The sequence below is a fragment of the Gobio gobio genome (genome assembly GCF_949357685.1).
Source record: "Gobio gobio genome assembly, chromosome: 11".
Taxonomy (NCBI): domain Eukaryota; kingdom Metazoa; phylum Chordata; class Actinopteri; order Cypriniformes; family Gobionidae; genus Gobio; species Gobio gobio.
The window spans coordinates 38865720-38880100 of record NC_137104.1 but is presented as its reverse complement, the minus strand read 5'-3'; the positions used below and the strand labels follow the sequence as shown (position 1 = coordinate 38880100).

Genomic DNA, 14381 nt, shown 5'->3' with positions numbered 1-14381 from the left:
CCTTGGAAGGGTCCATGCTAACCCCCTCCGAGGAAATAACAGAACCGAGAAAAGAAATAGACTGAGCGTGGAAAGTGCACTTCTCTGCTTTAACAAACAATCGATTCTCTAGGAGACGTTGAAGAACTTGACGAACATGCTGAGTATGTACTTGGAGAGAGGGAGAGAAAATCAAAATATCGTCGAGATAAACAAAAACAAAAATGTTCAGCATGTCTCTAAGAACGTCGTTAATTAACGCCTGGAACACGGCAGGGGCGTTAACCAACCCGAACGGAAGAACGCGATATTCGAAATGCCCTAGCGGAGTATTAAACGCTGTCTTCCACTCGTCCCCCTCCCTTATGCGTACAAGGTGGTAAGCATTGCGGAGATCTAACTTAGAAAAAATCTTGGCCCCCTGCAGGATCTCGAAGGCAGATGACATCAGCGGCAAGGGATAGCGATTCTTGACCGTGATGTCATTCAAGCCTCGATAATCAATGCAGGGACGCAATGAACCATCCTTCTTTTTAACAAAGAAAAAACCCGCACCGGCAGGGGAGGAGGAAGGTACAATGGTACCGGCGTTAAGCGAATCAGATAAATATCTCTCAAGTGCTTCGCGCTCGGGGGCGGACAGAGAATAAAGTCTCCCACGAGGAGGAGTGGTACCGGGAAGAAGGTCGATACTACAGTCATAAGGTCGATGCGGAGGAAGAGAAGTGGCCCTGGAACGACTGAAAACCGCCCGAAGATCATGGTACTCCTCCGGGACCCCAGACAAATCACCCGGCTCCTCCTGGAAAACAGAAATAGAAGAGACAGGAGAAACAGCAGACGACAAACAGTTAACATGACAAGACAAATTCCAAGAAAGAATGGAATCTCTGGACCAGTCAATCTGAGGGTTATGCTTTACTAACCAGGGATGTCCTAAAACAACAGGGTAATAAGGAGAATGGAAAACAAGAAAAGAAATTGTCTCTTGATGATTGCCTGATATGGTGAGACTCACCGGAACTGTGGCAAAGCGCACTCTAGAGATGATACTACCATCAAGAGCGTGTACAGGGGTGGAGTCTTTAAGTTCAATGAGGGGAATCCCCTGTTCACGAGCCCAAGTCTCATCAACAAAACTTCCCTCGGCTCCCGAATCGATCAACACCGGGCAGGAAACGGAATCTCCCAACCAGCGGATGAGAGCGGAGAAGGTAGTGCGTGTGCGTGGCGGAGGGTCTAAAGTAGAAACGCTCACCAGTAACCCTCTCTCTACGGGTGAGCTCTGGCTTTTACCGGGCAGGTGGCGACTCGATGAGATGCAGACCCACAGTACATACATAGGCGTCCCAAGATGCGGCGCTGGCGCTCAGCAGCAGAGATTCGCAGACCACCCAGGTGCATTGGCTCGGACTTATCAGCCGAAGGAGATGGTGGAGATGAAAGCACCGGAGAGGAAATAAGTGATCCATCCAGAGTGCGACTGCGGCGACGAATCTCAAAACGCTTCTCAATGCGAATGGCAGAGTCAATAAGAGGATCCAGTCGAGTCGGTAGTCCATGAGCAAGGATCTCGTCCTTAATCTCGCCATTAAGCCCCTCGAGAAAACGAGCTACCAGGGCTGACTCGTTCCAGTCACAGGAGGCAGATAAGGTGCGGAATTCAATTGAGAAATCGGCTGCTGAACCTCTCCCCTGGCGAAGCGTGGACAGGAGCCGGGAAGCCTCTGCTCCGAACGCGGAGCGGTCAAAGACCCGCAGCATCTCTTCCTTGAAGCTGATATAACGACTAAGGCAGTTGGCCTCAGAATTCCATACCGCTGTTCCCCACTCCCGGGCGCGGCCAGTCAGCAGTGAGATGACAAAGGCGATGCGAGAGCCCTCGGACGCGTACGAGGAAGGCTGCAGAGAAAAGACCACCTCACATTGGGTCAAAAATGATCGGCATTCCCTTGGCTCACCGGAATAACACGGCGGGTTGTTGACTCTGGGCTCTGGAACACCCTGACCACTGGAAGAAGAAAACTCAACACGGAGGTGATGAAGCTGTTGCGCAATCTCGGTCATGCGAGCTGCAAGGGAATCCATGGTCTCACGAGCAGCAGCCAGCTCCTCCTCATGACGGCCCAGAAAAGCTCCCTGAAGTTTGAGCGCTGCTTGAAGATGACTCTCCTTCGCTGGGTCCATTCCTCTTGGTCGGATTATTCTGTCACGTGCAGGATATGAGGACCCAAAAGCAGAAGGTGATTTGACAAAGTTTTAATTCAGTTCAGGGCAGAATTACTCAGGAAGCTACAAGGCATATAAATCCAACAGAAAGTTCATCAAACGTAAGGAACAGAGCCGCCCGGTCAGGAACGGCAATGGGAAACCCTCGGCGGCAGAGAGATAGGCTGGGTTCGAAGAGAGCAAGGAATGCCAAGCCGTAATCCACTCACGTAGCTGGAGACTTCGAATAGAGCAGATACGAGGTGATAACAAATCAGTCAGGAATGAACATGCACCGGACGGGACTAAGACGGGACAGTGATAGACAAATAGGTACGTAACATTAAGGCAATAATCCGACGAAGAACAAGAGAAAGGAAGGACAAGAAATAGAGAAGCCAATCAGAGAAAGTGGGCAACAGATGAGAACGATAGAGATAATGAACAAGACTGTGAGTACGAAAGAAATGAGGTGATGAGAGACAGCTGAAAACGATTGAGTAAATGAATGCTAATGTGTGTGCGTAACAGAATGTAATAATGAGTGTGACCAGAAGAGGGAGAAAAGAGAAAAGAAAGAAAGGAAAGAGCCAGGATCATGACAGAAAGTCTCACAAGTTTGGAATGACATGAGAGTAATGTAATGACAGAATTTCCTTTTTTGGATGCACTGTCCCTTCGAGCCATGAAATAAGCTTAATTCCGTAAAATAAGTATAATGAACTTAAAAGCATTTTGAATGTCTCCAGCTTGTTTTATTGAAACCCCAAAATCAAACATTGTTCATATTATTGCGTACAACAAAATCTTAGGCTGGCTGTCGGTTGGAATATTAGAACTAAAAACATTGACAAACACTTATGGGCATCAATCACTTCACTGCATACTTCTTGACTTACAAATAAATGAATTATTACCTTACGATCCACCTGTTTTCAAAGCCACATCATTTGAATGCCATGACATTCGATGTAACATGCATAAAACATGCTACGTAAGAAGAGATGCCAGATATACTACCAGATGTTTTGACCACGTCAATGCTTTCTGAGAATATGGAGAAAATGGCGGCCTGATCAGCTTCAGTATTCTGTCTGGCAAAGACGATAACGTACCTAATAATGCACATGAGTATAAATTTGTTCACTTGCTGAAATTGAATTGGCATGATCAGTGGACTGAATGAAATACTTCACACTGCATGCTAAAGAGAATAAATGCCAATCCAATTGAAAAACTTTACTGGGTTAGTGAACATCGTTCAACATGTTGGTTTTGACGGACATTTTTTATGCGCAAACTACGCATTCTGATTCTGACATTCCTGATTTGAAGATTTTCAATAATTTTCTATTCTTGACTGATCTTTTTTCCCCATAATTTTGTCACTAGATGAACTGTTAATACAGTGTTTTAAAAGACTGTTGCAATTATTACAATTTGATACAATTTTTGATTTTCCAATAAAAGATCATATATTTTTACATGATTTGTAACATGTAATTACCCTTTAGCAGATTTTGACTCATAACATTCCCATATTTGTCTGCTACAAATTAAAGTATTTCAGATCATCATTATTATCATTCAAAATAACCATTATGCCATCTCACATTTTGTTCAGTCTTTGTTTTGGACAGTGTTACAACCCTCCCTGCCTGCCCAGAAATTATACATTTTTCTATTTCTATGATATTTCATGATATTTTTAACTTGTAGATGAATGGATATACGATCATTAAAAGGTGGTTAAAATTTGGTTAGATTTTTTTAAACCACCTCCAAGTCTGAATTTCATTACTCCAGTCTTCAGTGTCACATGATCCTTCAGAAATCCATTATAAATAGTAAAATAGTATTTATTTGATATAGAAATTTACATTTTAAATGCCATTACTGTCACTTAAAAAAAAAAAAAAACACTTATTGTTAGCAAAAGTAGACATACAAAACACAAAGTACAGAAAACTGCATAAGCCAGGCCTCAGGCCAGATTGGAACCTGTGGCTCCAACATGGGCACCACAGCATTGTGTGTCTATAGCTAGCTTCTAGGCCTATCGCTCCAACTAGGGATGAGGTTTATTCAGGTTTCTGTTTTCGTAGTCCTCTTCAGTTCTGCTGCCCCTCGTCTGCAGTAAAGAGAAGGATACAGAGGTCAACAATACATCATACGCTTTACTATGAAACTCTATGCTTAGTACATACAGTGTGTCATACACTGCATATACATTTTTTAACAATGTATATGAAATTCCTATCTTATTTTTCAGATGTGAAAATCTATGATCATTGCACAAATATTTTTTTCATACAGATGTGAGGGGGGGGGATAAATGATATGATATTTTGGTGTCTTCATCGTGGTTTGAAATGGAAGCGATGATACAGCAATTCATATGAAATCAGGACAAATGTATCCCCTCTATCTTGCATGTACACACACACACACACTCCAGAGCAAAAGTTTTTGCACATGTCAGCAGAGCATCTAATGATTAGACTATCAGTGTTTATTATACTTGCACAACTCCTGTTTTCTGAGAAATATTACTACCTATTTCCTGTTTCAGGAAATTGATAACCATTAAACTTGTTGATTTAGCAGTTGATTGAATTAGGTCATGGAAAAAAAGCCTCATAGTATCTAAACACAACTTACATGGAATACAACTGCTGTTTTCCAGAGAAATAACGACTGTTGCAGTGGGTCTTCAATGGATCTTTCAAAGTGAATGCCAATATGCATAACGTTCAAATAGAAGAATGTTGTTTTTCTGTGTGGTTTAACAAAATAACCTTTTAATGCTAAAACACTGACCTGTATAACATTGTACACTGAGTCACTGGTCCTGTGGAGGGTAGCATACGTCATGGATCCTCTCGTACGTTCACACCCCTAATAGCATGAAAGGCAAATGCAATTGCAAGGTCATTGAAAAAGACACATATCTTGCAGTTAATTTCCTCCTTATCATTTTGATAATAAATCTTCCCCCTGTGCTCTGCAAATTTGCCCATAAGCAAAGATTGTGCTATGATATGATATTAGTCTGTTTATCTGCTCTATACCTTGGGATGATTTATGATGGTGTCATACTTACTTGAAGTCTTTTTAACAGGCTAAAAAGAGAAGAAATAATATTATTTGGTAACACTTTACAATAAGGTTTATTTTTAGCCTTAGTTAACGCTAAAAATTAACAATACAGATAGAGCATTTATTAATCTTATTCAATGGTAATTTCAACATTTACTAATACATTTTGAAAATCCAAAGTTCACATTTGTTAATGCACTGTAAACTAACATGAACAATCAATGAACAATTAAATGTCTACTAAAAATACTAACATAAACATGTTGACAAATGAGACTAACTATATATATATTATATACATACATACATAGAACTTGAGTAACAATTAAACATCCAATGATTAGAATAGAATCAAGTGTCACCTTGCAACATTTTTGTGTGCAACATTGGTGTGATTATCATTTAGGTGGTTTTAGAATCAGAATTTTACATACAATACATTTATAATAAGAGTTCAATGAAAAATGTTTGCAACTAAGTCAATAAGCCTGGAGAAATGCCAAAGGGTCAATGTAATTGGTCAGCATACCCTCATTAGCCCCTGCTGGTGGTTGCTGTAACTACATATTACACAAAATGCATTGTGGCATCTTTATTGGTGGCCATTCAGAATTAGTTGTGTATTCTGAATAAATCATTTTTAAGTAACAAATAAATCACAAAAAATTCCGGCGGGGTGTGATGCATTAGCAGAGCTACTGCCATGCTACTGGATAGCTTCCCCTAGATATATTATAGACATTTTTAAATCAGTCAAACCCTGACCTATTGTTTCTCACCTCATCCCCATTCATGTCAGAATGTGCCCTCTTATGTTTACAGGAAATAAAGGTCTGCATGAGTAACCGGTCCTACGCAACACGCTCCAACCAGGTTTCGAACCGGGCTCTCCAGTGTGGAAAGCGGGCACGCCAACAAGTGCTTTAAAGGCTGCAGCCATCAGCCGCTAACGTGCCTCTTGAGGCCAGGGGAGTGAGGTTTACATGAACACTCACCCTCCTAAACCTCACTCCCATTTGGGTCATTGGCACCAAATGTAACCGGTCCTACTCGACCCGCTCCGAGCTGGGTTTCGAACCAGGGTCTCCGACGTGGAAGGCTGGCACACTTACAAGGATGCTAAAGGCCGCAGCCACTAGCGTTAGTCACTAGTGTGCCTCTTGAAGCCAGGGGAGTGTGGTTTACACTCACAGTTCTTACTGGTCTACGCCCATTACACTCCCTCCCCTTAACCTCACTCCCATCCGGGTCAATGGCACCAAATTTAACCGATTCTACTCAACCCATTCTAAGTGGGATTCAAATAGGCGTCTCCAGCATAGGAGGTGGGTGCGACAACAATGACGCTAAAGGCCACAGCCACTAGCGCACCTCTTGAGGCCAGGGGAGTGAGGTTTACACGCACAGCTGTTACTGGCCTACGCCGTCACACTCACTCCCCTTAAAGGGATAGTTCACCCAAAAATGAAAATTAGCCCATGATTTACTCACCCTCAAGTCATCCGAGGTGTATGTGACATTCTTCTTTCAGACGAATAAGTTACATTACAAAAGTCCAGACTAATCCAAGCATTATAATAGCAGTAATATTTTCTCTGTTATTGAAGTCCATAAAAAATGCATCTGTCGGTCAAATAATGTGCTCCATGTGGCTCTGGGGTGTCAATAAAGGCCTTCTGAATCGATGCGTTTGTGTAAGAAAAATATCCATATTTAAAAATGTATTTCATTTTTTTCTATGGCTCATCATCAGCCGTCCCCGCGCCATCACTCCCGGCGAAGAAGGTCAAAATACATGCAAAATACCGGCCCGATTATAGATAAATACATAGAATCCTCATTAGTGCCTGCTCGGATCGGTCGATTAAGGCATCTACGTATATATATCTTTGATCGCATTAGTATTTTGACCTTATTCGCCGGAAGTTATGGCGCTGGGAATACTAGATGACATTTGTCTGATAAGAGGTAAAAAAAATAACAAATGCTGTTCGGTTTCTCGCAGAAACCGATCGTTTCGTGTCTTAAGACATCAATGTGTCACCACGAGCCGCATGGTTTAATAAGTCTATGTGTTTTTACTCTCATTGCTCTCATACTCTAAAATATCCCCATTGACATGCATTATACGACTATCACACTGCAACAGTTGGAGTTAAAAATCTTCATTTGTGTTCTACTGAAGAAACAAAGACACCTGCTTCTTTGATGCCCTGGGGGTAAGCAGATAAACATAAAAAAATTGTTTTTAGGTGAACTATCCCTTTAACTTCCCTCCCATATGGGTCAATGGCACCAAATTTAACCGGTTCTACTTGACCCATCCTAAGTGGGATTCAAATCGGCGTCTCCAGCATAGGAGGTGGGTGCGACAACAATGACGCTAAAGACCACAGCCACTAGCGCACCTCTTGAGGCCAGGGGAGTGAGGTTTACACGCACAGCTTTTACTGGTCTATGCCCCTAAACCTTACTCCAGTTCGGGTCAACGGCACCAAATGTAACCGGACCTACTCAACCTGCTCTGAGTTGGTGTTCGAACAGAGGTCTCCGGCGTGGGAGGCTGGCACGCTTAAAGTCGCTAACGTGCCTCTTGAGGCCAGGGGAGTGAGGTTTACATGTACACTCACCCATCTAAACCTCACTCCCATTTGGGTCAACTGCACCAAATGTAACCTGTCCTACTCGACCCGCTCCGAGCTGGGATTCGAAACGGGGTCCGCATGTGGGAGGTGGGCTTCTTGAGGGCAGGTTTAAAAGCACCGCTCTTATTGGACTACATTCGTTACACGTGGACCTTACAGATATCAGTGAAGCTGATCTTATTTAAAAACAAGCTGAACCATCATGTTATGGATGTCAAAGTTCTTGCTGTTTGCAATCTTTTTCAAAACGTACCTTTTGTATTTGACCAAATCCACTACAGTAATGAGAATTAAGAAAAGCGTCAGAAGTCCACATATAATGTACGGTGCAATGGAGCACTTGCAACCTGAATCAGACAGAAAGAGAAAAAAAGATTTAGCTGGTTTTACGTCACCATATTATGACAAATAAAACAGCTTATTTACTTGCATACCACTACAAGAACACCCAAGGAGATACATATCTCAAGTTCACATAAAGCACATTACTTCCACATTGCAGTTACACATGGTCTGAGAATGAACATTCTTAAGGTTAGCAAGTTTACACATCAATGAACTGCCCACTGATATTCATACAAATGTATTTTCATGTGGTTTGTTTGTAGTTTCTGATTTAATTGCTTGTTTACACCAAGATCTGACCATGTGTCCAGTTATTGCCCGTATGCGGCCACATCAACACAGAGAGTTTGCCATGAATCACATTCATCATTAGTGAAGCATAGATGAAATCACTGTACTAAAGCGATTATGGGTCAATGACACATAAAGATGTCCAAGATGATGAAAAGAAAGCATACAGCAAACTCATAGACATGTAAACAAGCAAACAAAGCCAGGGGTAAGCAAATGTTTTCCTCACCCCTTAAATTGAATACACATGATTGTACACATCATAATCTTATATTTTCCTTTTTTACTGACTATAATTCTCCAATGCACGTTATGGTTTGACATATTATGTCTTGTGTTTTGTGATATTGAGTCAATTCTTTTTTCTGGCCTGCAACAGTGCTTGCTTGCTAATAAAAAGAAGCTAACTACATTGAAGCTATATTATATTATTTAGCAAAATTTTGTATCTATCACTACAAAAAAAAAAGAAGACAGAAAATGCACTGCAGTCTGTTCAGGGATTCAAATAAATTGTGAATGATTGATTAAATGAACCAAACAAACGAATCAACTCACTAAAAGGAATCGGACCTCCCACTGCTTCACCTAAGAAAGAGAATGGATATTTTAGCGAACATTTTTGTTTATTACCTCAGGTCGCTCAGTTTTATCATCCTTGAAAAAGGTAGCTTGAGGTACTGAAAATAAATTTTAAGTTAACTTAGTAAAGGTTCTGCTAAAAGAAAGATAGGCTATTTACTGTTTATGTCCACAGTGACAGCCCTCGATTGGTCGGTCCCGTGGTTGTTGTAGACCTTGCAGACATATAGACCCTGAGTATTACTTCTGGCTATCACTGTTAGATTCTGTCCTTGATTCTGCAACACTAGCTTCCCAGATCCACTGTCTTTGTACCACTCATAGCGGCTGACTGCAGGGTTGGCATCACTGTGACAGCTCAGCATCACCACACTGCCTTCAGACACTGGATCCGATGGACTCACAAAGACTATGGTGTTTTTGGGAGCATCTGAAAGAGAAGATTGACCTGTGTCCTTTATTTTGTACACAATACTTGCTAAGACACTTTATTTCATACAGTGGTGCCCAAAAGTCTGAGACCACATATAAAATATGAGATTCAAAATATAAGTTTAAATAAAAAATTTTTGAATTTTGAAAAAGAAAAAAAAAACTTAAAGGATTAGTTCACTTCAAAATGAAAATGTCCTGATAATTTACTCACCCCCATCATGTCTTTCTTTGTCATGTCACTTCTATGGCAACTGATGGGTTGAAAGTCGAAAAAAAAATACAGTTTCAAAGTATTTCAGAGGGCTCTACACAATCCTTTATTATATACTTTTTATAACCTAAATTGCTCATCTTGCGCTGCTCCGCGGCGTGCCACGGATTACGTAATCACGTCGGAAAGGTCACACTAGATGTAGGCAGAAGTACCGCCCCCGTGTTTACAAAGTGCACGTGCGAAGACTAATACAATTATCCTTTAGCAACAAAGGTAAAACAATGATTTTGGACGATTTCAAAGTTGGAGATGGAGGTTTTTTTTGGTAAAGGACGTTTGTATTAGTCTTCGCACGTTCGCTTGGGCTCCTTCCGACTACGTCTAGCGGGACCTTTCCGACGTGATTACGCAATCCGTGGCGCATCGCAGAGCAGCGCAAGATTAGCAATTTAGGTTAAAAGTATATAATTTTTTGGGAAAAATGACGATCGTTTCGCTAGATAAGACCCTATTCCTCGTCAGGGATCGTGCAGAGCCTCTGAAGCCCTTCGAAACCCTATGAAACTGCACTGATTTGGACCTTCAACCCGTTGGTTGCCATCAAAGTTCATTATGTGGAGAAAAATCCTGGAATGTTTTCCTCAAAAAACTTATTTTCGACCTTGAATGAGATGGGGATGAGTAAAATATCAGGACATTTTCATTTTGAAGTGAACTAATCCTTTAAAGAAACACAATGATGTCAATTTCTAGGTCACCAATCAGATTTTACACTGATCATGTTACTCCTTTCTACAGACACTAAAGCTCAATTTTTTCTTTGGATCATTCTCGAATCATGCGTATACAGCAACGTACTCAATGGTCGTGTGCCAAATGTCACACTTTATGTGCACATTAGGTCTTGTGGACTTAAGGCCCGGTTGTAATTCATTTTCTGTGTTCCACTACATCTCTGAGCGAGCCTTTCAAAGCATACTCCTTTGGTTATGAGTGTGGAAACCGTGTTACCTTTGCAGCTGATATGCGTCCTTAATACGCACTTTTGCCAAACCTGCAAGCTCTGCAGACTTCTACCCAACAGTCAAAGTGGCATTACGTCATGAAAGTATGGACTCGGAGGAAGATTGTGAGGGCTTAAGCCCAAAGAGTACTTTTGGTAGCCTTTTAAAGTTTACTCCATTTGACAGAGTGTGAATGCAGGCGGTCGACACACGCACTCTAGAAAGTTTCATCTTCGTCCGGTGTCTGTGCTATTTTTCTCCAGAAGTTATGACTGATAAAAATGTCTTTGTATTCTTTTAAACTGAAGTTGCAGCTATCTCATTACCAATGCTGGGTAGTTACTGATTACATGTTATTCTCTCTATGGCAGTAAATTATTCCTAGTTCCTAGATTCTCCTAATACTTCTTTTTTATCTTTTACATTTTCCTTTCTGAAAAAGTTGATTGCTTGCGTTCTGCTATACGTTCAGAAAATCTGGTTTGTGGAATTGCGCACACAGACCAGCCACTAGTCATGAGCCTATCACTGAAAACTGAGACTAACACAGCATTTGATCACTGGAAATAAGAAATCATGGTTATTTGTGACCATGGTCAACATGGTCATTTTACAGAAATCATTTCACTTTTAAGAAGTGTTTTCTCAACATTGCAACATTGCTAATCTCAGCTCCTGACGAATACATTAATTATTATTTGAAAAAATGTAACCATGTATTACTGTCTTTGGAAGGCTTTTGTCTTTCAGACACATTAAAATGTACAAATTCATGTCTTATTATGACTTGTATGCAGTGCAGGGATTTTTGTCTGCTGAATTTCTTTGATCTAATACATTTACTTGAAGTACCCCCTGAGATTTTAAGTTAATAAGTTAGGTCAATCATAAAATTAAGTCAATAATAATGATAATAATAATAACAATAATAATAATAATAATAATAATAATAATAATAATAATAATAAACAAATACAATTAAATTCACAGTTCTCTGATGTCCGTTAATGGTCACATGACATGCAGGTAAATATATTTTTTTTACGATATCTTTTTTTAATGTTTTATTTTGATTGCTTTCATTTACAAATTTGTATGATTTAATTCCTTAATAGCTTTTCATTAAACTCACGAACCCTTCAGTTCCAGGAACCCTAGTCTGGGAAACCCTGACGTAATGTAATATTTAATTAACTTCATGTAGATGATAACAAAAAAAGGCATATATTTTCTTTCTTTTTGTATTTTTATATCAAAATGTAACACGATTATCCTAATTAAATCAATAAGATAAACGAGGTAGGTCAAAAGTAATCTAAAAGTAATCAAAAAGTAGTCCGATTACCTTAAATGTGTAATGTAGCCTAATGGATTACGTTACTAACCACAATTTTTGTCACAATTTGTATTAATAGTAATTTACCCAGCACTGCTCTTAACCCTTTCACACAATCGCTTGCCAATGTGGGCATCTGTTTCCGTCTCTTTAGGTTGGTTTTCTACTGTGAAACAAGGGCCCGGGCAAGTGTTGTCACCTTGTGGAACAACAGATTCAAAACGATGCAAAACGATGCTAAACAAATTCATGTGCGATTACGCGCATACTATTCTGGTGAAATTTGCACACAGTACACGGACCCGTGCGTACACGTTAAAAACCAGAGTAGCCTATACTTTCCTACCTACCTACCTATATATACCATTTCAGTCGTATCTGACTCTTGATTCTTGGCCATCTCTCGCCGTACACAAGAGAAGGTCCATGATTTTTCTTGGCAATGTTTTTTCCAAGATTGCCAGGATACACACATTCACACCTACAGCCAAATTAGCATGTCCAATCCACCTAAGCTGCAGTCTTTGGACTGTGTGGGGGAAACCAGAGCACCCAGAAAGAAACCCATGCAGACACGGGGAGAACATACAAACCCCACAAAGAAAGACAAACCCCTAGCTCAGCCGGGGCTCGAACCGGAGACCTGCTTGCTCTGAGACGACAGTGCTACCCAACGAGCCACCATGCCACCTTCAGCCTAAAATAATTAAAAATAATTGCTTTCATGCTTTATGATTTCCTTTCTCTGTTTCACATACAAAGCATGCTGATGATAACGCTGGTCTCAACTGGTCTTTTGGAAACCTGGGAGTACAAAAGAGAGCAGGAGACTTTAAGGCGGTCATTTAGAGGCGTAGCATTGAACGTCTGAGAGGAGACCAACAGTGTCTGTCCAAATTCATCCTCCTTAAGAAAGAAAAACAAGGTTAAAGCATCAGGGCACTGAACTGTAGTTTACAATCATCATGATTTGTCTGATGTTACATTTTACCTGTAGGGTTGGTGTGAGCTGTTCTCCTAGTTGTGGGTTCCACTGCATCTGAGGTTGTATTGATGGACATGAGATCACAGTGGAACAGGTCAATGTCAACTTGGTGCCTTCTAGAACTTCGAGCACCTTAACATTTGGGCTCAGGATAGGCGGTGGAACATCTTGGAATTAAGAAGAGAGTTAAGACATAAACTGTGTTCACACACCCCATACATCCCAAAAAATTGGCACAACATGTTGTTATTCTTTAATAAAATAAGGATTCCAACCTTTATGGACTGCGATGTTCACTCCTTGAGTAAAAGTGTATTTGAGGATTTCAGGACCCTGAAGTCTGAAGAAATATATGTCATTGAATTCAGCAGGAAATGTATGAAACACTGTGGTGCAATTTTTGTTTAAGATGTTGCCAATCACATTTCCTTTTAGAGACAACTCTGAGTCTGTATTGAGTACGTTTGCCCCGTCCGTGGTTGTTTTTCTCCATATTGCCTCAATAGGGTTGGTTAGGGACTTTTTGAATGAGTCGGGGATCTCAAACTGACACGGAATTTGAACACAGAAGCCACTTATCACATCTATCTTCTGAGGCATCTTAATTTCCCATGTGTTGCTTTCACCACCTTCATACATAAACACACAGGCCATGTTCCACATTAGTTTACATGCCAAAGCTGCTTAACTTTACAACACGATAAATTAGAAGTTAAACCACCACACATCCTTATAAATAGCACCATTTCAACATAAACACTCATTCAGTAGCTATTTGTTCATGGATTCATCTAAAATTTCAAACCCTACAGATCAACAACACCAAGTCTCTCACCTCTCAATATCCAGATTATGACAACCAAGAATTTAGGTCCACTCATGCTGCTGAAATCTGGAAAAAACATATGAGCAATTACAGTCAAATAAACAGATGTGGCTTTTTAGGCTTTGTTTTATCCTTTCTTGGCATTTTGACTTTGTGTGTAGACATACATTGGTACATTGTAAAAGAACACTCAACAACTTAAATTATTAAATTAATACTGATTATTACTGATTTTTTTTACTTTGTTTCTACTGATTTTTTTGGTTTGTAATCAAAAATAATCAGAGACTTTTACCTGATGCAGAGCTGTCAGACAGTCACTAAGAAACTTAATTTATTACTGGAAACTGGAACTGGAAACACAAGAGTTTCATCATTAGTTTTGTTAAAAAATTGTACTATTACAAAATGATGGTGAAACAGGGAAACACA

The 14381-nt window shown here is 40.3% G+C and overlaps 2 protein-coding genes across 2 annotated transcripts in view; both read right to left on the bottom strand.

Moving 5' to 3' along the window:
- The window catches only part of LOC307133598 (craniofacial development protein 2-like), a 1416430-nt gene that overhangs the window by 1066482 nt on the left and 335567 nt on the right, over positions 1 to 14381 (bottom strand). The window lies entirely within an intron of this gene.
- LOC307133814 (myelin-associated glycoprotein) lies at positions 2925 to 14302 on the bottom strand. The gene is made up of 10 exons (XM_079829108.1): positions 14245 to 14302; positions 13959 to 14015; positions 13399 to 13752; positions 13130 to 13290; positions 12897 to 13044; positions 9310 to 9579; positions 9126 to 9155; positions 8159 to 8278; positions 5008 to 5085; positions 2925 to 4318 (listed from the first exon to the last, which is right to left on the bottom strand). The coding sequence occupies exons 2-9, from the start codon at positions 14002 to 14004 to the stop codon at positions 5078 to 5080; spliced, it is 1137 nt and encodes a 378-aa protein (XP_079685234.1). The 5' UTR covers positions 14005 to 14015; positions 14245 to 14302; the 3' UTR covers positions 2925 to 4318; positions 5008 to 5077.